Source organism: Platalea leucorodia (assembly GCF_965183815.1).
Source record: "Platalea leucorodia genome assembly, chromosome: 10".
Taxonomy (NCBI): domain Eukaryota; kingdom Metazoa; phylum Chordata; class Aves; order Pelecaniformes; family Threskiornithidae; genus Platalea; species Platalea leucorodia.
This window is the reverse complement of record NC_138832.1, coordinates 18,597,188-18,621,618: the sequence shown is the minus strand read 5'-3', so window position 1 is coordinate 18,621,618 and position 24,431 is coordinate 18,597,188. Positions and strand designations below refer to the sequence as shown.

Below are 24,431 nucleotides of genomic sequence, written 5' to 3'. Positions count from 1 at the left end.
ATTAAATCTAAACTGTAATGGCCTACAGCTGCTTGCACTTAATTTGTTTGGCTTCATATATATTATTAATGAAAACTCGGTGTAATTCAATAGAATTCAAACTTTTGAAGCTACTGTTTTTATTTATGCTTCCAGATGTGTAGTTTCACAATAATTGTTAAACTAATGGAAATTACTGCTATATAAATGGGAATTCATAATCAAACAGCCAAGCCTAATACTTCCCTGTAAGGAAATGGTGCTTTAATGTATAAATATTATTATATGGTTCATGTCAGAAGGGAAGCCTTGTTTGGTCTTGTATGTTACGGACGCCATGTGCAGCTAGACTTTTCTCTGATTTGTAGCATAAGGACAACACGCAAACCAAAATGGTCATTATTCAAATGTACGCCATTCACATCCATTTTGTTGCTTTCTTTGAGGAGGGTAGCTAAATGGTTCCAGAGAGGACAACTACAATAATAACTACACTAATACAATATACATGCATCATCTAAAGCCACAATTTTCACTTTCATTAACATTATCTAAAATCAGACAGATAAGCAATGAAACAACCCCGAAAAATCCTTCAAGGCACCCAAATTCATGTTAAAATGTGGGAAATAACTATCCTTTTTCTATTACTAGGTTTTTTTCTTACTGAAACAGGACAACTGCCACACTGTGATGAATGTGTTTCAAATGTTTGTGTTCAAACTGTCTCCATGATGTGGAATATCTCTAAAACCAACACATACACTAATGTAACAGAGGCAGTTACTTCGTGAGGCTTTTTTAAAATAGCATAGCATGAAACTCAAACTGTCAGTGCATAAATTACTGCTGCCTTGAGGCTGCAATAACTTATGCATCTTTGTATTCACCCCCTCATATACCTCCCCTTTCAAAGAGAAGCGCAGATCTCTCCTCCCGCCCCCATCTCTCCACCTCTTTGTGGCAACCGTTACAATGCCATTAAAAATACTTAGGCTTGCCCATTACGCGGGTAGGTGAGGGAGGCAGAGAACTGCGTAACAAATGGCAGAAAAAACAAACTGGAGGGTTTGGGGTTTTATTTTCAAGAAATCTCTGCGAAAACGTTATTGCAATAATTATGTGGTCATATAACTCATTATTATTTGTCTACAGCCAGGCATAATTTGATTTTATTTCTTTAATAAAAACTTGATCTAATTTGAGGTTATCATTGTCAGTTCATGGATGAAAACAACTGATCGATAATGCTAGTACTACTAAGCAATAGGCAATTCTATCTACAGAGCAATTACTGACACCAGGGTAGTCAGCTGAAAGGTTTGATCTTGCCAAGCCAAACAATGTCAGAAGACTGGCTTCTTTATTTTTCATTTCCCTCTTTTTGTCCTTCTCCTCACCCCCCCCCCCCTTAAAGAATAAAGCCTTATCTTACTAATAAAAGATGTGCTAAACTACACAAAGTGAAGACTAATATTTGCTCCTAAAATCATAATTTCCCCTTTTTTAAGCAGGGAGCAAAAAGCCAGTAAGAAATAAGATTGCAGCAAATAGCACTCTTTGATCTAGAAACACATTTACAGTATCTTTAGTCTTAGGAGCAGATCATGACACAATCCAGTCTAGACTACGATGGTGTTATGTGTATATAACGCTGGCAAAATAATTAAACTGCACTGAAAGGATTTTATACTGCAGTTCTGACTTAAACTCATCAAATTAAATTCTTCATGAATTAATGCACATAGATGGAGGTCGATGTAGTATATGACTTTGACATTTCATAAAGATGAGTGACAATTATGGATTCTTTCATATATTTAGATGGCTCAGCAGGACATAATGGCAACTGAAAATTACATCCAATAGAGGAAATACAGTGTTTATATCATAACTTTATCTAACATTTCAGTTTATTTGATGTATTCACCCATTAGAACCACCCATACTTGGGTATTAACTACACCACTCATACTGCATTGAAGGCACCCAAGAGTTTTAACAAATGCTTTCCCATGTTAGTTCTGGGACTACATCACTATTTTTATATCACCAAGGGGATCGCAGCATAAATTTACAAGGCCATATATAGCCTTTGCTACAAAAATGACAATATTATGCCCTTAGAGTGATCAGCATAAAACACCTTGCTAAAAAAGACACCTGAAAGTGTCTGCATTATTTGCCGTATTTATCTGAGGGCTTCAGAGTGTTTAAAATATTCTAAAGTACCCTGAGAAAATCTTTAATGACCACCGTCATGCATTTTCTTCTTTGAAAAAGTCTTCTTAACTATGACTCTGAGATCTAGACAGCTTAAGAACAGCTCAGAGCCATTGTCTTTGAGACTGCTTTGTACACCATGCCACAAGGAGAACACAAAAGGAGCGAAAAGGCTTTTCAGTGATCAGCAGCCATTTCATTAGGCTAACTAGAAGAGCCAGAAGTGGTTTTTAATTTACAAAGGGGAAAGGAGCCTCAGTTAAATGCTCACAACACATGAGTGCTGATTAAAAAACCACCACAACCGAACAAAGCAATTTGGATCTGTCTTTGGCCTTGGGTAGTATGGTTCAATGCAGTGAATGGAGTGGCCACGCTCCTTTATAAACCCATTCTCAAGTACAGTTGGGCAGATTATCAAAATCTGAGTTATCAAAAATGAATTATTGCTCTCCTGAACATGAACAGAGAGTGGAGAAATAACTCTTTAACTTCCTAAGCAGCAGAAGAAACGCTATAACGATATTAGCACTTCATGCAAGTAACAGTAGTCCTCTTATATCTGGTATGTGCACAGCCCTGGCCATTCACTGCATATTATTATTATCAGGATTGACAAAAATATCCCCAAAGCAAACACCACCTCAGGACCACTTAAGAAACCTTAACAACCACTGCTTGGTATCTGTTAATCTTCCCAGACTGATGCTGTTTTATCACGTCAGCATGGAACTGCGATGCTCATAGCTTATGAAGCATTCACAGCTCTAGCACAGATCACTGTGCTGGGGCAGAGAGCAGAACTGGAGTTGTGTTTCCAGTAGTCACAGTTCTGGCTTATGAAATTCTTCAGTGTCAGATACAATGCATTAGCCCACACCGCTCACTAAACTACTACTACTACCTTGGCAAAAGCACCTCACCGTACTTAGGCTCCATCCCATTCACCTGGAGGGAGCACAGACGTACTTCACGTGCAAATCCAGACTCCATGGCACACCCGCTCCACAGAGCGGTGCCTGAGGAACCTGGCCCTAGAAACTGAGGGAGAAACACTTCAGCAATAAAGGGGACACTTTGCTGTTGTAAGAGATGACAAGTCTGTGCTTAATCACTTTAACAAACTGAAGAGGATCCCTGACTAAATGCTCCTATGCTGTGCAAATCACTGAATGGCAATTTGTTTCTTTGGGCGGCTTGACAACCAAGGTAAGTCAGAAATACGTTTAAGTGCAAAGGAACAGGCTGCAAACACAATGAGCTCAGGATCAGGAGGAATAAAACCTTAGGTCACCTTTCTCTCCCAATGATTCTTTGCATCATGAATCAAAGCAAAAGAGGTGGTCAGGAAAAGCTATGCATGTAGAGCTGAAGAAATGAATAATTGCTTGTTACTGAGTATAAAATTCATGTCAGGAACTTTTCATTTTTTTTTCTGTAGAGATTAATACTTAACCACTGTATGGAGGTATTTTTCATTCCACTGTACTACAGCAGTACACTATCTTACATACCTTCTGAAATGCACGCTCACAGTGCTGTCCTACTGTGAATTGCAAGGAGAGTTTTTTTTTAAAAAAAAAAAGGTGTGATTTTAAATGTCTCATGAGAAACCAGAGAAAAATCTATCTCCGTAAGAGAAAAATCCTTTAAAAACTCCTTAACCTAAATACAATATGAGGTCATTCTACCTGCCAGCTGAGTGGGTTTGTCACAAATGCATTCACATTTATTTTTCTTCTACAAAGCATTTGAGTCATCTTTATGCTTACTGAGACAGCTGATATTTTCAGGGAAGAAAAAGGTATGTGGTCAAACTAGTTTGGTAAATTCTCTGAAGCCTGAAAGAAGAAACTACATCTAAAAGGGCCGAGTGTCATAGATGAAGGAAGGTATCGAAGCTACAACCAATGGATTCCTTCACATAAACTCCATGGCAAACACCATTTAATTAGCTACCTTAAATGTAAAGCTTCTTACTAATCCATTAAGAGTTTCTTCAAAGGCTCAAGGTTTTTTCTAGGTGAGAAGGGGAATTCTTGTGTAGGAATATGAGAAACTCTTTTTCATTAGTGATCATGGCCATTGACTTCCAGTATGATATTCTGCACATCCCTTAAGTCAAAGCTCACTGTGCTGTCAACTCAACAAAGCTATTTCCATATACGTAAGTAGAAGAAGATCAGGTTGTTAACTTGCTGATCAATACATCAAATCATCCATCTGAAAAACGGGACTGAAAACCCTTGCATGCCCCATACAGATATTGTTGATCTTCATTCATTGTTGTTCGAGACCATCAAATGAAAATCACTTCAAAAGCACAAAGCCTTTAACAAAGCTAAATTCTTACACACCAGTCACCCAGCATGCTATATAGTCCTGTATCCAAAGAAATTCAAACTGCATATGAAGCTTCTCTTTTGGTAGTGAGAAAAGAACATGTTATTGCTTAGCTGAGAACGTGCTTTGGTGTATCTGAGGCCGCTCTACGAAGGGAGAAGCTTTGATTTACTAAATTGTTGAGATACTCCATTTTACTCATATATTCCTCAAGTATTGGAGAAATCTCCTTTGCATTTGGCATTTTTTACCACTTGCAACTATTACAGTCATTCCATTAAGCCACAACCGCCTGTGCTCATTCCACAGAACTTCCTCACCTGGTGAATGGTTCATTTGCCCGGGCTGAAGATCTTCTCACTATTGCATCCTGCTCACAAAAGTGTGAGGTCTCTCATAGCATACGTAGGGAATCTGTTCCCTCATTGTGAGTAAGAAACCACCATTGTTCCGCAAAATACCATGGGCCACCAATAACAGCTGTCACTCAGGTTAAGAATGAACTATTTCTAGGTGGAGAGAGATGCACAGGAAGAATCAACAGACAGTCAAGATCCAGTGAAGGGTGATAAAATTTGCAAACTTGTAAGAATACTAACATGATAAATACTGCCATCTTAAGTGCATTAAGGTACAGGATGTCAGAATGTTCTTCCTTTGGAAAACATGTGATAACCAGAACATGCTACTCCACTGAAATACATAATGAAGTTTACATACTAATGCAATGTTACACATGAATATGAGCTAGCAGTGTGCCCAGGTGGCCAAGAAGGCCAACAGCATCCTGGCTTGCATCAGGAATAGTGTGGCCAGCAGGACCAGGGAGGTGATCATCCCCCTCAGCACTGGTGAGGCTGCACCTCGAATCCTGTGTTCAGTGTTGGGCCCCTCACTCCAAGAAGGACATTGAGGTGCAGGAGCGTGGCCAGAGAAGGGCAACGAAGCTGGGGAAGGGTCTGGAGCACAAGTCTTATGAGGAGCGGCTGAGGGAACTGGGGTTGTTTAGCCTGGAGAAAAGGAGGCTGAGGGGAGACCTTATCGCTCTCTACAACTGCCTGAAAGGAGGCTGTAGCGAGGTCGGGGTCGGTCTCTTCTCCCAAGTAGCAAGCAATAGGACGAGAGGAAACAGCCTCAAGTTGCACCAGGGGAGGTTTAGATTGGATATTAGGAAAAATTCCTTCACTGAAAGGGCAGTCAGGCACTGGCACAGGCTGCCCAGGGAAGTGGTTGAGTCCTCATCCCTGGAGGTATTTAAAAGCCGTGTAGATGTGGTGCTTAGGGACATGGTTTAGTGGTGGACTCGGCAGTGCTACGTTAACGGTTGGACTTGATGATCTTAAAGGTCTTTTCCAACCTAAACTAGTCTTTGATTCTGTCTCTCTTTTTGATACATACCTGAAAATTGCTTCATCTTGATTCCATTACTAAATAGTGCTGCTTTCTTCAGTCCCACTCAAAGTACCAACCCCCTTATGCAGACTCTAAGTCAGCAAGACAGTTCACTTCCAGGAACAGAATCAGCACAACTCCCCAGGTGAAGCCACCCTGCCTTGCTCTGAGCATCCAGATGCCAAAGACACCAAAGACTTACAGTTTGCAATGTACATATACAGTTGCAAAATAATAAACTCAAACAAAGTAACTGCAAGTAAACTCCTAGATCTGCCAGGTGGGATGGGTTAAATAAATAGGTTTGATGAAAATTTACTCCCAGTCCTTTGCACATAGGTATTCTTTTCCACAGCCTTCCTTTCTAGTCTAAAAAGTCCCATCTTCTCTCCGAGATCAACAAATTCCACCTCGAGTCCTCTGGTTCTAAGCGAAGCCTTTCCATCACCTCTAAGGCTTGGCTTTGTGTCAAGTCCTTGCCCTTGTTTCAGAGTAAAAGGGCCAACAACCCCTCTCATGTATCTTTTCAGCCCTTCCCCCCTCCACCTGCACTTGGAAACTGTCTTGAACTTCAGCTTTGTTTCAAGAAATCTGGGAAAGTGAGATTCTGATCATTTAAGCCTTGCTGATGGCACACATAAAATCAACTGAGAACAAAAGCTTCTGCCTCTTAAATTACTTCTGCATACAATAAAAAAAAAAACAATTATCAACCAAAAGTTCATAAAACATGCATATTTATGAAAAGCTAAATATTTATATGCATGCATTTACACCAGTCAGTTTATCAATACAATCATTTGCAGACTTCATCTCTAAAGCATGAGTAAGTGGCAATGCTGCTAGTTCTCCTGTTTACTACATAAGATAGTCAGGGCCTCAGCTCATGTTCCTGAGAGTTCCAGTTGCTTTCGTTAGGACCACGAGGGTAGCACACATACTGCTTTAGGCTTTCAGAAATTATTTATCCAGGACGTTCCCGTTCATACTGTGTACCCTGAATGTTCTGACTCAGTTTTACAAGCTGATTTCACACAAAACAAGGTCAGATCGTGATGCTCTCTCAGCCACAACCGGATTCACACTCAGTGTGAGTGAGGCTACCGTAATACCCTATCACAACACCATTATGTGTGGATGGAAGAATGGATGATATCACATCATCACCGCACAAGCAGTATCAGGTCTCTTGTCACACCATGCTCTTGCTCTGGTGTTCCTGCTTTTCTTCATGAATGGGCTGACACAACTCCTTATTCTCAGGGGCTCCATGAAACAAGACACAAATTTGTTGCACATGTGCACTTACTCCACTTGTTGGGAAATACCGCTGACATGTGCTACGTGTTCCAACAGCTTCAAGGGATGCTCAGGCATTTTGCCTGGGCATCTCAACACCAACCTGAACCCATTGTGTATACACAAAAGAGGCACAAAGCTGTGGTACAGAATACCACCATGAACTCTATGCTGTTGGTCTTCAGCTGCATCTTAGTCTTGCCAGTATGATACATCTTATGCTGGATGACTTTCAAAGTTGATTCACTCCTCTTGTTCATAAGCTAGAAAAACGGTTTAAGTGATTACCAAGGGTAAGCTGAACAAACAGCAGCAAATGGGAAAGATCAGGCGAAAAATGCTTAAGGCTCTCAGTCCACCCAAAAACCGGCCAACATCCATTCTCCCACACAGGGTCTCAATGTTTGTTTGGGGAAGGATCAGCAAAAGGGCTTTCTTCTGTATCTGTGTACCACAGAGACCAAGATAAAAGCAGTCTGTATGAGACTTTAGAGATTTCAGAGGAAATAAATGGACAGTTATTATCAAAAGCTAGATTTAACTGTTCAGGTTCAGATTATTCCCGAACACATTTAGGCAGTGAAGTCAAACAGTAAAGCAATCCTGGAATATTTCAGTTAAGGTTCTGGCATGTTTCCTGAATAGCGCCTTAGTTCATACGTTATACTGCTGAAAGCAACGAAGCAATGCGCCCTAAATAAGAATGTCAAGATTTGCCTCTTTGTCAGGGTAAATTACTTATATTTCATACAAACATTGCTAAGCAGTATCTATGACTTTCCATTCTCTATAAATACAAATTCTAGGCATTGTAAGATGGTAAAAATCACTCATTCCCAAAAGGCTGATAGTGAAAGAAACAGATGATTTTCTTATTGCGCATAACTATATGAAGTATGATTGTTCTTTAAATCTAAATAATGGATGTTCTACCATAAGGGTCTTTACACTGTGGGTGTTCTCTATTGTACCAGAGCTTGAAAACTTGAACCTACATCACATTCTTTCAAGCAAAGCCATGCAAAAGATGCAACATTTTGTGCCATGCTGTAAGTTGCCTTTTGCCGAGATCACAACTTAGAAGAAAATTTCTGGATGGCAGTTCCTGGGGCACATGATGCTTCAAATGTACAGGCCTGTGACGCCTGTTCCCGTGGTACGGAGGCCGAGTCTCAGCTCGGGAGGTCTTGCCAAGATTATATTTCCTGCTGTGCATTTCCCAGTATATAAAGAAGTGGGAAAGGAGAATGAGACAGCTCATCTACATGGCTACCTAAATGCTAGCAATTGATATCGTCTACATGTCACCCCATGATCCTGGGCTGCTGTCCAAAACACTCCTGCAAAAGAGCCAAAAAACTCAGAAGAATCAAGGTTTGCAGTAACTCGTCCCCATTTTGTCACCTTTGGTGTTTTATAAGCTCCCAAACATGCTCTGTGTGTTCCATTATTCTTCACCAGAGACTGATATTTACAGAAGATAATGTCAAGATTTTAAATCCTTTCATACTTTTGAAAGTGTAAGCAAAATACATCACATCAACCTCATACGTGTAACTGAGAAGAATTAAACAGGTATAAGCATACTAGCAAAAAAGAATTATAATTTTAAAATGGAACAAGCCCATGTTTAATTCTGAGAAAATGGTGAGCCAGCCTTAAATCCTTTTTCCTTCATGCAATGGATTCAGACCAGTTCTTCAGCTAGTGGAATAACTCCCCTGCTCTGAAGAATAAACATGTTAATGAACAGCTCAGCTATTGATTGTTTTGACATTTGACTGTTCGGCAGGTGCTGAATTCAGGGTTTACTAATGCTGCTGTAGCTGCTACCACCAGTTTCATTTTTCCCCTTTATCAAAGAATGATCTTTATAAATGAAGGTAAGTTCCTGACATGCAGAAAGACAACACAGAGTTTAACAAATGAGCTATGTGGAAGGAGGAGCTCTTTTGCACCTGTCTGCTACTGGAAGGTGCTTATAAACAGGAGTCAGTCATTCTGTGTTGGATTACTTTTTTCATTGCTGTTTTCAGCAGAGACTCAGTCCGCCAGAAGCCGACGTTCCAAAATCCCTAAGAATCCACCAGGTACTAAAGCAGAGTCCTTTTAGATTCCACAAAAATTAATCTTACCTCAGATGTTTTGCAAAAAATGTTATGTTCTACATACCAGTAACTTTCAGCGCAACTCTTACTTCATCAAAAAAAAAAAAAAATCCATCAATTTAATTTTGTGGAAGATATAATGAGCCTGGTTCTACATACCGCTTCTTTTATCAGCTCCAATCTCTCATTCTCCAGGGAAAGCAGTACAGAAGTGTCTTGTCCTTTGATAGCAATGGATAACTAACCTCATTTTGTAAAAGCAGAACTAAACAGAAGAGTTATTCTTTGTCTTCCGCAGAAGCAGTGAATCAGACCTCATTGCCTTGTACTGAACCCAATTTAAGGCAATTCGATGCCTTATGTATAATCATCGAGAAGCTTACAGTTGTACAGGTTTTTTTTTTTTTTGGCTCTTTATTTGGCATTTCTTTATGTAACAGGGTACCAGAAGGTTTTATATTTAAGAGGAACAGGACAAGTCATATTTTCTGAAACTGTATTTTCAGGCCTTCTGCATCCTTACCCATCTGTTATGTTCAGGTCAAATTTTTGTGTTTCTGTGGCAGTGAGGATTAAAGATGTAATTGCTTTTAAAGCAGATATTTTCAACTCTTCTTAGCCACGTAACCTGGGGCTTTAGATGAACACCTCCGTTCCTCAGCCTTCATCTAGCCAGTGTTAACCAGTTAAAAAAAAATATTAGCCAAGAATAACCCTATTTATCAAAGATGCTTTTTTTTTTTTTTTTCCTTTATTTTAGGTATTGTTAGATACCTACTGACAGACTAAATGAAAACCAGATGACAGAAGAATTTCAGATTTAGAGAGGTATGTGGTTACGATGCCATAAAGACTGTGATCTGTATGTACCCCTGTCTAGACTGAGCTCCCATCGTGTAGGCAGGCACTACACAAAGTCAGTCACTTTCCTGTCCTGTGGTGACTCCTATGATCTGAAGGAAGAGGAAGAACACTTGAGGCACATCACAGAAATCACTTGGTGTGATTTTGTTTAAATGATCTGCATGACAGAAATCAATGTCTTTGTGCACAGTAGGTATGACAAATCAAAGTAACTTAGGACAAAATGCCTGTGTTGTACTGACAGAGGGAAAGTGAACAATCTGTACAAAACAGTGTTTCTCAGGCAAAAATAAACTGAAACGTTACTTAAGAAACATTATGGAAATTCAGATAAACAAAAGCTTTGGTATTACAATCTACCATACCATTTTTACAATTAAATGAGAAGTGCTTCACACTTTCACAGAACATTAAGATGACTATGAAAACCACAAGCCTACCTGTCCACACATTCACACTAGCGTTACTCCGGTCCACTGACTTCAGTGGAATAACATCTGATTTACAGTAAAGTAAAGCAAGGGGAGAAACAGACCTGAAGACTCAAAATAAACCTGAGGTTTTTGATGAAACATAATCCTCAGCATGAGACGCAAAAGGTGACTTTCCTGACAAGTGCTACCCAAATTCTTAATAGCTTTCTGTATGTAACCCCATCTCATTTCATCCTGACATAATCTTAATTAGTCTTAGTTCTACTGCAGAGAAGCCTACTGAGGCAGTTAGCACCATATAATTAATCAGATATTTTGCACGCATCACAGCAACCAACAGTGTCAACTTACTGATGGGAGTTAATACAAACAGAAATCAACCCTGCCTTTCCCTTTCACATGAACTAAAAGCATGTGGCATGGAATGAACATATGACTATTTCTTCTATACACTGCTTAATGTCCTTTCTTCCCTTAGCAGCCATTTCCTAATGCATCATTACTCTCTGCAAAGCATAATTTATTTTTTTTTGCTGGTACTAAGAGAATAAGTCCAGCAACAGAAAATAACGTACTTACAAATACACAACGTACACACTCACTGGATTAAAAGTTTCATTGCAGGAGCCAAACGTCACAGTATTGTGCCTAATGTCACCAAGGGGGAAACCACATGATTATATGATTTGATGGCAAAGGAGCCACTGCTTAAGGAAAACAATTTTGTAAAGCTGATTCTCCATTCTCCTAAGCTTAAACTGAAATAGTTCAACAAGCAGTATAAAACCACAAGAAGGTTTTGTACGGCATCTGTAACATGCTGTGGTATTTATTAACAGTAAATGCGATGTTTAATACATGGCAGTGTTTTGCTTCAGCAGAACACTGTAAAAGTACTTGTAAGAACAATTTAGTCCATAACTAATAGTCAAGGTAAGAAAGAGTAGTCTAATGTTTTGCAATTTCTCAAATTCTCAAAACAAACCAGTGAGATAATAGTCTTCATAGAAAGGCAGTATTTAAATGACAGTTTATTTCAGGAACTGACAGTAAACTGCTTAACACCTTCTCTTTACAGTGTTTGTGCCCCAAAGCAGTTAAGTATCTAAGATAGGAATTATTAAAAATCGTGACAGCTCTAGTGTTTTCATTTCCAGTGGTATCTCAGCACAGGAACACGCACAGCCTATTCACTACCCGACACAAGGAGCCATTCACCATTATTATTGTTCAACCTCCTGGGGTGTTTTTTTGTATTTGAAGGCCTATCACAAGAAATTAGGCAGACTACTGGAATTGCCAAATGTTTCAGGTGCTGTCATCCACAATTACTGCTCATCAAACAAAGGAATCTCATGTCTATTTCTCAGTACCTAATTGCCCTGCCTCTCCCTCCTATATGAATCTTCTTTATTTATTTTAATGCTGGAAGAATACAGCAATTATAACTCTGATAAGACTGCTACCAAGTTCGCTTTAACCTAACTAAACCAGCAGTAACTGAAGATAACCAGCTGTTCCTTTTTGTTCCTCTTTTAGCAGATGGCAAATATGTTATCAAACAACAGAAACAAGGATATATGTATAGGAAGGACAGATGAGATGCTGGAAGTTTATCCCAAACAACTCAAAGCCCATCATCAAGCTACCTATATGCACTGATGCATCTTCCATCCTAAAGACACAGCCGTCCTTTATCTTCTAACCCTGAGCTACATTTTATAATCCGACAGTCAGCTATGCTGTCATATAATTCAGATTTCGCACTCTTAGTCTGAATGTCTGACATAACATACGGCTAGCGTAACATGCATGCAAGCCACAGTAGGTTCACAACATGATTTTGATTAGTAATTGTGAGATTGTGAGTAGGATGTGAACGGGAAGTCAGACAAGGGGCAGAAGGCAACGGAGGTAAAGTCAGATTCCTGGGGCTAATTTCGCCAGCAAGAGCTGTGTTTTAACCTGTGATTAAAATCTTAGTAAGAGCAAGGCAAAATGAAGCCTAGACACAACCTAAACTGTTCCAAAGGGATTAGTCATCATAATAAGCTCATGATTAGACTGTGTCTACCTAAAGATTGTACACACTGAGAATTGTAGAAAAATTCAAGTCTGAGACCGCAAGTCTTCCCTCATGACTTCCATTACTATCTCAGTTAGTCTGATAGTCATATCATCTAGACAAGTTCTAGTGAAACTAGATTTGCTACCTTTGGTGCTTCTTAGCAGTTAACAATTGGCTTATGTGTGGAAACACTGGTTCTAATATGTTTTCATTTAGTAAAACGTATCTCTGGTCGTTCTTGTCATGTATCTAAATTCATCGCTGGATATCCATGTGACATATCTGGAGCATCTTCTCTCCAGCAGACCCCTAAAGCATTGTGTGCATTATATTCTTAGACCATTATTGATGCCTAGACATCTCCAGAGTGTATCTTAGCATGGAGTGTCTCTGTCCAGTGACAGGAGAAATGTGCATTTATGTAAAGTGGCGTGGGATTTGCAGTGTCACGCACAGTGGAAGGTCTTGCTTAACAGCCTACTTCATAGCGCTGACTTTATTTATTTTGCAAGGACTCAAAAACCCTCGCCAAGTGTTGAATCTGCGGTTCCATGGAAACCAGGTATTCCAAATCGAACGCTTACACTGCTAACGCTATCCTCCAGACAATCTCTTTACAAATGATCAGTAATATGAAGATGCCTTCTTTTCATTTATCCATCCATTTTTGTTTCTTCAGAATAAACTTGTTTTCTAGGACCATCAGAATGTGCTACCTGCATCCAGAAGAAAATTGGGATGGGCTGCACATACTGATTCTGGTAATACGTATAGCAAGTTATGAATAGAAAAATCACTTAAAATGATGGTGCTTACCCCGTTCTGTGTCATAGAGGTACACAAACTTTTCCCACTTATAATGAGTCAAGAGACTCAAGATGGCTCCTTTTAATGCTGGCCGCATCTGGATGACAAACTGCACATCTGCATCTGTTGGGAAGCTGGGTGTGACGAAGGATGTGTGAAGGGCTCCACAAAATGACGTCAGTGTGTTCATTGACATCTGATCGTAGAATCCAAAGATAGCATAAACTCCTCTGGAAAACTGTGAACAGACTAACAAAGACAGACAGGGGTGTTAAAATCTGATATATAACAAATGCAAACAAATTTTCAAAGTATATTTGAAGCAAGCCTTCTAAGCAATCCTGAAATTATTCTGTATGATGGAGCAGATGGAATGAATTTATGCGATAATATATACTAACTTCAGTGTAGCTGTGAGTTGTACCAACTTTGTCACAATTAAACTGGCCTGAGCACATTTTTAATTGCGATTTTTCCTGCCATATTGTTATAATCCACTAATCTCTCCATATTCTTTAAAAACAAACATGGGATTACATTGCTTGTCTGCAAAATACCTTCCATCCCTTGAGTAGCACCTTGAGAGCTGTTAGCAGCTATGCACAAACGTCAGGTCTGCCTGAAAGTCAAAATGTTAAGATGTAGTTTTCCCTGGTTCCCACCTTGATTCAGATCTGATACAAAGAAATGTGGATGGTTTATTCCTTTATAGTCCACAACTCTGAAATCTCGGTATGAAATCTGGGTGTGGTCTTTTTCAGTGAGAAATTATGGTGGCTTCTTAACCGAGTGTTAAAATCTTTCAGAAGCAATTTAGAAAGTGTTTGGCTCATTAGTGACAACACAAATGATCAACACATATTGTTGCTTCACGGGACGAAAGGTGATATCCCTTAACCTGGAGGCTTTTAGTCATTAACCATTCTGGTGTCCTGAGGAACTCATCTAGTACCAGAAAATAATCAAAATGCAGTCAAAGGTGTTTTGTTTCACACATACTTAACTGGGGAAACACTTCATTTCCCATACTACAGAGATTGAACAATGACCATTTTGGACAAAAATAAAAGGATTTCAATTTATAAACACGGTCAGCTTCATGGGAGTTGCAGGGAAAAGAGTTTCTTTGTTGTTCAACTGTGTAGGAACAGAGCAAACTTCTTGTGACCCTGGGTTCTTTCCACGGAGGGAGACTACATCAGAGAGAGCGAGGGAGCCCGATATGTGAGATGCTGGGGCTCTGGTCCATAATAAAAATTGTACAACTGAAAAACACTGCAGCATAGCAGCAATTCTAACTCAAAACATTTCTGGACTGAGATGAGCAAGTTCCATTTGTAATGAAAGTAAGTTTCCCAGAAAAATGTTCATTCAACATTAACAATTTCACTTGTTAAGAACTGGACTGAACAGTTTTCAACTAGCCCCATTAGCCACTTTTGCCAAAATGCTGCATATTTAACTTTGCAAAAAGCGAGGGCAAGTAATTAGCGGTAAAGATGACATGACTTTTACACAGAAATATACAGCATTCTTACTTCCGAAAGTACCATCATGAAACATTTCCTACCATAAATGCTACCATTCAGAATCACTAAAGCCTGTTAAAGTAATTTTAAAAAGCATTCTCCACAATATCAGCTCATTGACACAGCATCATGGATAACACCTCAAATAGGTAGTCAGGTGTGACAATTCGATTTTCTTCCTGGAGATCCAGATGCAAAAATAGAAATGCTATTAAGGAATTTCTTTAAGTGTTTAAGCCACTGTACCAGGACACGACTGGTCGTGGATACCGGCAGCAAATAACAGCTGGTGTAGACAGAAAAGAGACGCACATGAGGCACAGAGAGGGAATAAGAAGTAGTGATTTCTGAAAGAAAAGTTTGCAGAAGTTCTCAACCACAGTAAAGATAAGATATAAAAGAAGTTACAATACAGCAAGAATTTATTCCCAGAAGCATGACTGAGGAATTAAATACCCTGTTTCAAAAGGCATTTTGTTAAACTATATACCAGCAGGATATAAAGTAGAAAAGCTACCATAAAAATTATCTGCTGAAGTAACAAATACAAGGCACTAACTTACACGTGAAAAAAAGGGAAAAATAAAGACTACATTAGAAAGCCTGGCAGTCTCCAAATCATTTCAATGGCGTGTAAGCCCTCTAATTCCGTGGGAATAATCACCAAAGTGGGGCTAGCAGAGCTGGGTGTCCTCACACACACTGGAGTCAGTACCTCACAGATCAGGCTGCTTTTACATATTTATTAATGGCCTAGTTTACTATTTTTTTATGTAGATTCTGTACTGCAGAGAAAGCAGAGAAAAGCAAGTATTCCAGGAAACGTCCCTTCTTGCAATGCAAACAAAACATATTCTCAAATGTCTCCTGGCCCTAAAAACCCAGAGTATTTCAAATGATCGGGGGTTCACCCGTTATTTCTTATTGGGTATAAGGCTCAGGAATACTTCTGAACTGCAACTCCGCTGCAATCTCTCAGATTTACAGGGACACGGTATCTGAAAAGGGAGTCACAAGGGGGCTCACAAAGTCTACCGTGCTATCTAGCTGTAGGACCGTAATGACAAATACAGATTAGCTCTTATTAGGACTTCTCATTCCTACATCCCATGGAGTCAGTAGAGAGAATAGGTGCAGTGCTCAAGGTAACTGACAGCAGCTGCCTCCAGCACAGACCAGTTCTTCTGCACTGTGCTGGGAACCAGTTGAGAATTGGTGCGGTTTATGCTCTCTCTTGGTCCTAGAGATATGGCACCTAGGCACTGTGGTCAACAGTTTAAAAATGGTTCAAGGTCTTTGTCCTTTGCACAAAATTCTGGTTTGCATTACTATTTTAAAACACTGAATTAAGGTGTATCTATTTTCATAGCAGACTGCGCTCATTTATGCAAAGAGCCCATTCTCAATTTGTGAGTAACCTGAGAAAAAAATCAGTCTGTGAACAGCCTGACTGTAAGCAGGACCTTCTCCAAACAAGACCTAATAGCCAACACAGAGCTGCTGCTTGCCTGGAGCATCCCAGCACAGGTGAGAGCTTCTGATTTGGCCTTTCAGATATTTGCAACTTTTTTTCCTAAAAATTCTGGAGGATCACCAACAATATCTTCTAACAAGTACCCTCCCCTGCCCAGTCTTATTTCCCCTGATTCAGGTTTGTAGTCACTGCAGATCTTCAAGATTTAACACTTCTACAGACTATCTGTCTTCTATTAGTTTTGAAAAATCTTCATCTCTCAAGCTCCTCTGCTCATTTCTTATAGCTTATTCTTCTTGACTATTCTGCATGCACTGTAGGGTGCCAATTCAATTTTACTGGCCCATTTAAAAGGCAAACAAACCTTTGTTTTTGTAAGGAGAAGCTAAAAGGCCAATTACCTTGGTCCTCAATGTTCATTTGCATTTTTGAACTCACAATTTTGTTACACTTTTGTAGCATTAGGTCTTTTGTTTAGTTTGTGACCTAATCTCCTGTGTGATCAGATGAACCTACTGAACATCCATGAACGCATAGCCATATTGTTACTTGTTTTCCAAAAACCAAACATGTAATCACATTCATTTGAATTACATTATTATTCTAACATCACTGAGCCATAAGCAAAATTTAAAAAAGGCTAACTAAACCTTAGCTTTAAGCTCTTTCTACAAACTACTTTCTATTGACAATCAGAACAATCCTCATGTTTGTGTAAGAACTTTGGTATTTTTCCTTAATTAATCACAGTTGATTTATGTTTGTTTTTCCCTACTTGAAAAATGCAGATGGTCAGACACATACTTTGGCTGTTAAAGAAGTGATTTGGACAAATCCTGATGCAACCTCGTTCCTTAAAAAAAAAGCAATTTTTTTTGCTGAGCTACGCCTTCATGAAACTGCTGTTAATTATAGTTATTAATCCTGTGGATGTGCAACCATTTCCAAGGACAGCACATAACCAAGTTGCTTTATAACCTGAACTGAAAAAGTTGCAACCTCCAGAAGCAAGGCACAGAGGTCCTGAGCAGCAGTTTTCTAACGGGGGATCATAATAAGCCGTTATTTTGGCATTAGGTGCAAGGTGAGTATTTATGAACAGAGACTTAACTCTGGGCTTGTTCTCAGAGGAAGTTAGCTGCCACATGCCATCATTTTCAGGAGAGGAAGGGATGGTATGACAGAAGCCTGTGAATTCTCAAGCATGTCAAGAGAAGATAAGGAACTTCCAGGTCATGAGAGACTGGAGTGTTTCCTGCCAAGGAAGGAAAATGCTCAGAGCCAGAGTGATCACAGTGGTCACCAGAATTTGCATTTTAAAAAAAAAAAAAAAAAAAAGGCAACCAAAAAACCCAACCCAAACCCAAATAAATAAAAATCTTTGTTTCTGCACTGAATAGCAGCTGAGCCATCCTAAACATCAGTATAACTCAATGAGCCCCAGCCTTCTCTTTTACTAGCAGTTCCATCCTCCCTCCAGTCAAATCAGCCCCACCACAGAAACTTGCTAAGATTAACCAGATGTGATTTTTTTTTTCCACTCAGACCTCAGGAAGGCTCCAGGCCAGAATCTCAAAAGATGCCCCATTTCACACAAGTTATTAGATGTTTTGTGTCTTTTTAAAATTTATTTTTTGCTTTCTAATGGTATTTAGTTCTTCTACCTTTTAGTGACTGTGAGTATTCCTGACACAGCAAGGTTGTATAGGCTCTGACATTTCTACTGTCTATTGCCTGGAAGCTAAAGTCAAAACTTCTCTGACACCTTTTTTTTTTTTTAACTTCCAGTTCTTACTATAAACAACTACTGAAGCGTTACCAGGAACATTTACAAGTAGCTTTGGATTTTGCTTGTTTAAAGAAACGATGTGCAAAGCCAACAAAAGAAATATGTTAATGGATGGATCTTAATACACCATTTCCACTAGATGATATCATTAATGACTGACTTGTAAAAGTCAACCGTGGCACACAGTGCACTTCTGCGCAGGGGTGTAACAGCCTGATAGTTTTGGAGTCAGGGGTTGGGGGTTACAATACCTCAGACACTATTCCTTCTTCATTACTGTTTGTATGGGCAAGTAATTTCCCCCTTGTTCATATGAATTTCTTATAAAATAGGTCTGACAAAATTAACCTATGTCAAAGGGGCACCATAAGGCCTGCTTTATTGATAATTACACAGCTCTTTGGACGAAAGGCACTGTAGGAGCACAATCACAACCGACATTATTGCGTGTTGCTCGTACCAGTTCCTTGGTTTTGTGTTCTGTGTTTCCCTCAGCTGTGAAATAATTTTATTCCCTCCACTTTCCTCTGCCAGTTGTCTTGGATTCCAGACAATTCTCACTGCCAGCCTCTGCCAACAGACTAATGGGACTACTTTATAACGGAATAATATGCAGCGTATCTCAGAGCAGTTGCTATTTTCTATCTAAGGCTCCATCCTATGACTTCCTTGCTGTAATAACACAAGGGTTATCACTAACGTCACTTCATACAGTAAGCATACAGGCTCTTAGAGAGACCGACAATGCCTCTACTGCTTTCTTTCCCCTTTCGTTTTAATACATTGGATGAAAGGGCACAGTCACTCTACCTTGAGCCCTGAGGAGTTCAGTACAGCAGTGCCCCCAAATGCAGAATGAGCTACTTTCCGGGGGCTCCAGGCAATCAGACTTGAGAGCTTCCTTTAAAGACAAACTCATTGTATTAAAGATTAAAAATTAAGTGAACTGCATTTACCTATGGCCAATAAAATGAGCTTTTACATTTAAATTGTTAAGACACTGAATACTGTCAAAAAGCAAATATTCTACTGAGTTGTTCAACATTCAGCTGAGAAAACAAGCATTTGTGAAAACATCCACTTCTGAAATAGTAATAGTGAATATTCTTGGGGTGGGAGGGAATCGAGGAAGTTACAACTTGGAATTGGATACAAATCCTCCTGCAATATTGGCTGTAACATCACTTCTCATCTTACCTAACAAAGGATGTGCCCTTACAAACATAAAAAAATCCGCCCCAAACAAAAAAACCAAAACCACACGACCCAAAACCTCACAGCAGAGCACAAAACAAAATTATGATTTACTCTTGTTGCTTCATTTATGGCAACAGTTTTCTCAGCGATATGACTGCAGTGTGTTTTATCTAGCTCTTTTTATAAAGAACTACTCAGCTTCCTTCGTTCTATCTAGTGTCTTCTTCAAACATATACACTTCCTTCAGTTTGCATTTCTTTTTAGACAAGCCAATAAAATAAAAACAGTACTTTCAGGCAGTGGGAGAGGGGTATTATTAAATTGCACATGAAAGGCATAAGGATTAATCCATTCATATTTTACAAACCATTTACTGGAAAGCAATCCAAAACAAATGTCCAGATCCAAGCATCCTCAAACACTCTCTGGTCAAGATCCCGTTCAAGATGACTTTTGTCACCCTATCACAACTCCATTACGCGTTATTAAATGGGTCTTTGTTTCTTGCCCGCTCTTTAGGATGACTGCAGAACCCTGATCACAATTACAGCTCCTGGGTGCTGGGTGCTGTACAAATACGTTACCACAACCTTGGTTTCCGTCAGTATGCCAAGTTATTTATGACGTACATGACTCGACTCATTAAACTTTACACATTTTGGCCTTTATATATACTACTACAGTCAAATAAAACCCTAACAATGTACATGAATTTGCTGCATGCTGGATCTTCTCTTCACACTGAAACATTTGTGTGAATTTTATGAGCGTGTGAAAAATGCCAGCTTGCAACAATAAAAACAGGCCACTTAGGCTGTAACAGTGCCAGCAGGAATACCAGCAGCACGAAGTCTCATGCGCACCATGATGTCAATAGGTGCCTGTCGAGGCCTGCAATGACTGCTTGTGAGAAAGAAGTGCATTATCTGAAGCCGGATCCTTTTAGACAGAAAGGCTGACGAAAGGCGGTTTCAGAAAGCACTCAGAGAAAAGTAGCTGAAGTTCATTCAGGTCTGACATACTTTGTCCATTAGTGTAACTTTACTCAGATAAAAGTAAATCTGGACCAAAACCTCTCTGCCCTCAAACTGCCAATTTGATGTATATGCAAATAAAAGCTTTGGTATTTTAAAAAACTAGCTAATATATTTAAAATGTCAATAACAAGGACATCCTTGAGCACCAAACTGACTAAACACCACCCTGATTGTCTTAAGAAAGCTGTGCTTAGCTTTCTGAAAGGTGTTCTTCATCTCTTCATCAGAGAACGTACTGCAGGTGGCCTGAGTGGCTTGGAACAGGCTATGCTACCTGCACTGCTATTACCTACTCCCCTACTGTTCAGTTCCCAAGCTGCTTCCAAACCTAAGATTATGTAGAGTCAGAGCTACCTCTGTTTTCAGGTTACTGGACACAAAGCTAAAAAAAAAAAAAAAATTTTGTAGACCCTTGATGAAAATCAAGCCCAAAATGAGTATCTTGTCCTTCACGCCTACCAAATTATAATGTACGTTTCTCTTGTCATTAAAAAACAAAAAAAAAAACCCCCAAACAAACAACAACAAAAAAAAAAACACAACAAAAAAAACCCCAACTCTATTTACAACTCATTTCTGATGGTGGAAGAAACCCAGGAGTCAATCCACACAGTTTCCAGGAAAAGTGTTGGCCCCTTATCAGTAGGTCCAAATTATTAAAAGATTTTGTTTAACTAGGATCACTATTACATACTGATTTTTTAAAACACCATGGATTCGGAGTTTTATGAGAACGTTCCTTTTGAAAGGCTATGAATCAGACTCTCCTGGCTCAATTTGAAGCACAATCTATTGGAGTCTGAGGGAAGCAAAACAGGGGTTTAAAGCTTAAAATGGATGAAAGGTGAGAGGAGATATATATGTGCCATATAAATCAACTGAATTTTTTGAGAATGATTTAAAAGATGTTAGGCATTTGAGGACTATAGTTAAGTATGTGCTGATCAGAATACTACATTATCTCGCTTGTGTCTTTACAAGATGGAATTCAAGCTCTCAAATCAGGCACCACAAATTATAGCCAAGTTTTCTATTTTTAAACCCATCCTGGAAATCCACACTCTTCTACTGTTAACAGACCACTTTCCATCCTGATCCTATCACCCCAACAAGCTGCTCACAAGGGAGAATTCCTTTTAGTTTTAAAGGGCAGACATCAAATACATACCACACAGTTTAAAACAAAAAGCTCTTAGGAAGAAGACTTTGTAACACTGTTGCAGAACTCAGATTTCAATGCTGTGGATTTGTGTTATTTGTGAGCTCTTCTGCTTACTGCCTATGCTGGTCCTGACAACAACGAAGATACTCGTAGGAGGAGCAGCAAGAGGCTCTCTTCATAGACAGTTAAACTCACTGCTGGAGAGAAATGGAAAGGCACTGGTACCTGCCTTTTGTGCTTTGATGAAGAGATGTTTCTGCTCAGTTTCTCCAGGTTAATCAATGCCTTGCCAACAACAGCAGTATGGGCAATGCCAACACTCTGCTCCTGATGGGCAGCTCCATGATCCCGGAGAGATCACTTAAGAGTTCAGGCACTGGCCTCAAGTTTAGAGAGTGTTAGAGACTTAACGTGTGGATGTAAAGCAGTTCACTGAGCTTTTGCCCTCGGAGAAAAGGCTTAGTCTATCCTATACACATAGCCACACACTGCTTTCTTCCTGAAGGGTGGAAGAAGAGCTAACACCTGTGTGAGGGAGCCAGAGGACCTGGCAAAGTTTTCCCCAGGAGAGTCTAAATATATTCACAGCAAACAATGATCATTTGTATTCTTCACATCTGAGACTCCCACTCCCGTTTCATGACTAATCCCTGCAGAAACACGGACACTGTGCATGCAACACAAACATGTAATGCACACTTGAGTTGAATAACTCGTTTCCACCTGTTGCACCACTTGAAATGGGATCCACCTGGCTAGAGAGCAGCTCCCTGGAAAGGGACCTGGGGGTCCTGGTGCACAGGAAGCTCAATATGAGCGAACAGCGTTCTGCTGCGGCCAAGAAGGCCAATAGGACACTGAGTTACAGCAAAAAGGGCATCACCAGCAGAGATGAAGTCGTCATTATCCCTCTCTACTTGGCGCTTGTCAGGCCACACCTGGAATACTGTGCACAGTTCTGGTCCCCATTATACAAAAAAGATGTGGACAGGCTGGAGGGGGTCCAGAGAAGGGCCACCAAGATGATCAAGGGTCTGGGAAGCCTGCCGTATGACGATCGGCTGAGAGAGCTGGGCTTGTTCAGCCTTGAGAAAAGGAGGCTTAGAGGTGATCTCATCACCATGTCCCAGTACTTAAAGGGGGAGCTACAAAGAAGATGGAGACTCCCTTTTTACAAGGAGTCCCATGGTGAGGACAAGGGGTAACGGGTACAAGTTACTCCCAGGGACATTCCGATTGGACACGAGAGGTAAGTTTTTCACAATGAGAACAGTCAATCACTGGAATAATCTCCCCAGGGAAGTGGTTGACTCCGCTACGCTGAACATGTTTAAGACTCAGCTGGACATGGTGCTGGGCCATCTCATCTAGACTGTGCTAGAAAGGTTGGACCAGATGATCCTTGAGGTCCCTTCCAACCTGGTATTCTATGATTCTATGAAATGCTTTTCATTTTAATCTAGCATGTTATGCCAGCATGCTGTGATCACTTTGGATTGTAACTATATCTCTTACTTTCTGAAGCAATTTTTCTAAAAATGTTGGTCAGAGGAAAAATATGAAAAACCGTATTCTTTCAAAAGTCTGTCAGTTGTAAAACACAAAGAAGTTTAAAAGCCATTTACTTACAGGCAGCCAATATAGTCTACTAATATGCATATTCTAATAAACACATAGTAACATTTAATAGTTCAACATAAAATCATGAATGTTTCTATAATTTTATTCAAAGTAACATGAGTTCCACAAGACATTAAGCACTCTGCCTTGGAACAAAAAGACATGCTCAAAAAAGTGTTTTTAATGTGAATTTGACAAGATGTGGTAGACCAGGGAGTATCCAAGTAGCTATCGTTATCATCTTCAGAGATGATCTATCTCACCTATTTCACCAATACTTTAAACAACAGAGAAAAGCACGCATTTTGTGGTATGAAGAAAAAATAAGTCACACCCATCAGGGAACAGCAGCATTTCACAACTGAGGATGTGAGGCAGAATGTAGGGCTGAATCGCAGCGCAGCAGTTAAAGGCAACGTTGTGCCTCAGCAGCAGCTATCTCCAGCACCCTGATACACTGAAGGGATTTCTTATTTCATTGGAACATCCCAGTATGGAGGAAGTAAAAAGGCGGAGGCATATTATTAAATGTATGCTTGTTCAGCAGATTCTTCCCTAAGTGATTTCAGAAGTTGACTTCATTCTGGGCCACTGTGGTGAAAGGCAATAAATCAAAACAAAGCTCTGGCAGTGTGACGAAAGATGAGCTGAGTCTGCTGAGGTGGTGCCATTTATAGGCCTGTGGGGATATATTACAGAGGATGAGATAGAAGAGGCAAAATGGCAAACACACCTGGAATCACTGAACTGGGTAAAATTCACCACGAGGTAAAGGCCAGGATTAAGGTTGTCCAAGGAGAAAGGGGATGTGATGGCCAAAACAGCAGCTGTGCAAGCCGTCTCCAGCTCCGGAGAGTTTCCAGTTGGCTCTATGTATGCAGAGCATGGTGCTGGCTGACAGACAGCCCAGTTTACCCAAAGCAACAGTCCCTAACACTTTCCTGGAGGCTCTGCAATAGTATTCCAGCAAGTGCTGTCACTGTGAGTACATCTCAGACCAATGGACTGGATTTCACATTTCCATATCCCCTCCCCCTGTTTACTCAAGGTTCATGGGGCTGTGCAATTCTCACCCACTCCTCGTGTCCCACTGCTGTCAGCTTAT

At 39.9% G+C, this 24,431-nt stretch overlaps 1 protein-coding gene across 2 annotated transcripts in view; it reads right to left on the bottom strand.

The window, feature by feature from the left end:
• The window catches only part of GRIA3 (glutamate ionotropic receptor AMPA type subunit 3), a gene marked incomplete at both ends in the record, with an annotated part of 156,665 nt that overhangs the window by 106,236 nt on the left and 25,998 nt on the right, over positions 1–24,431 (bottom strand). For both annotated transcript variants that reach the window (XM_082323606.1, XM_082323605.1), the window contains one exon: positions 13,527–13,766. In XM_082323606.1, coding sequence (XP_082179732.1) covers positions 13,527–13,766 — 240 coding nt within the window. The remainder of the gene's footprint in view (positions 1–13,526; positions 13,767–24,431) is intronic.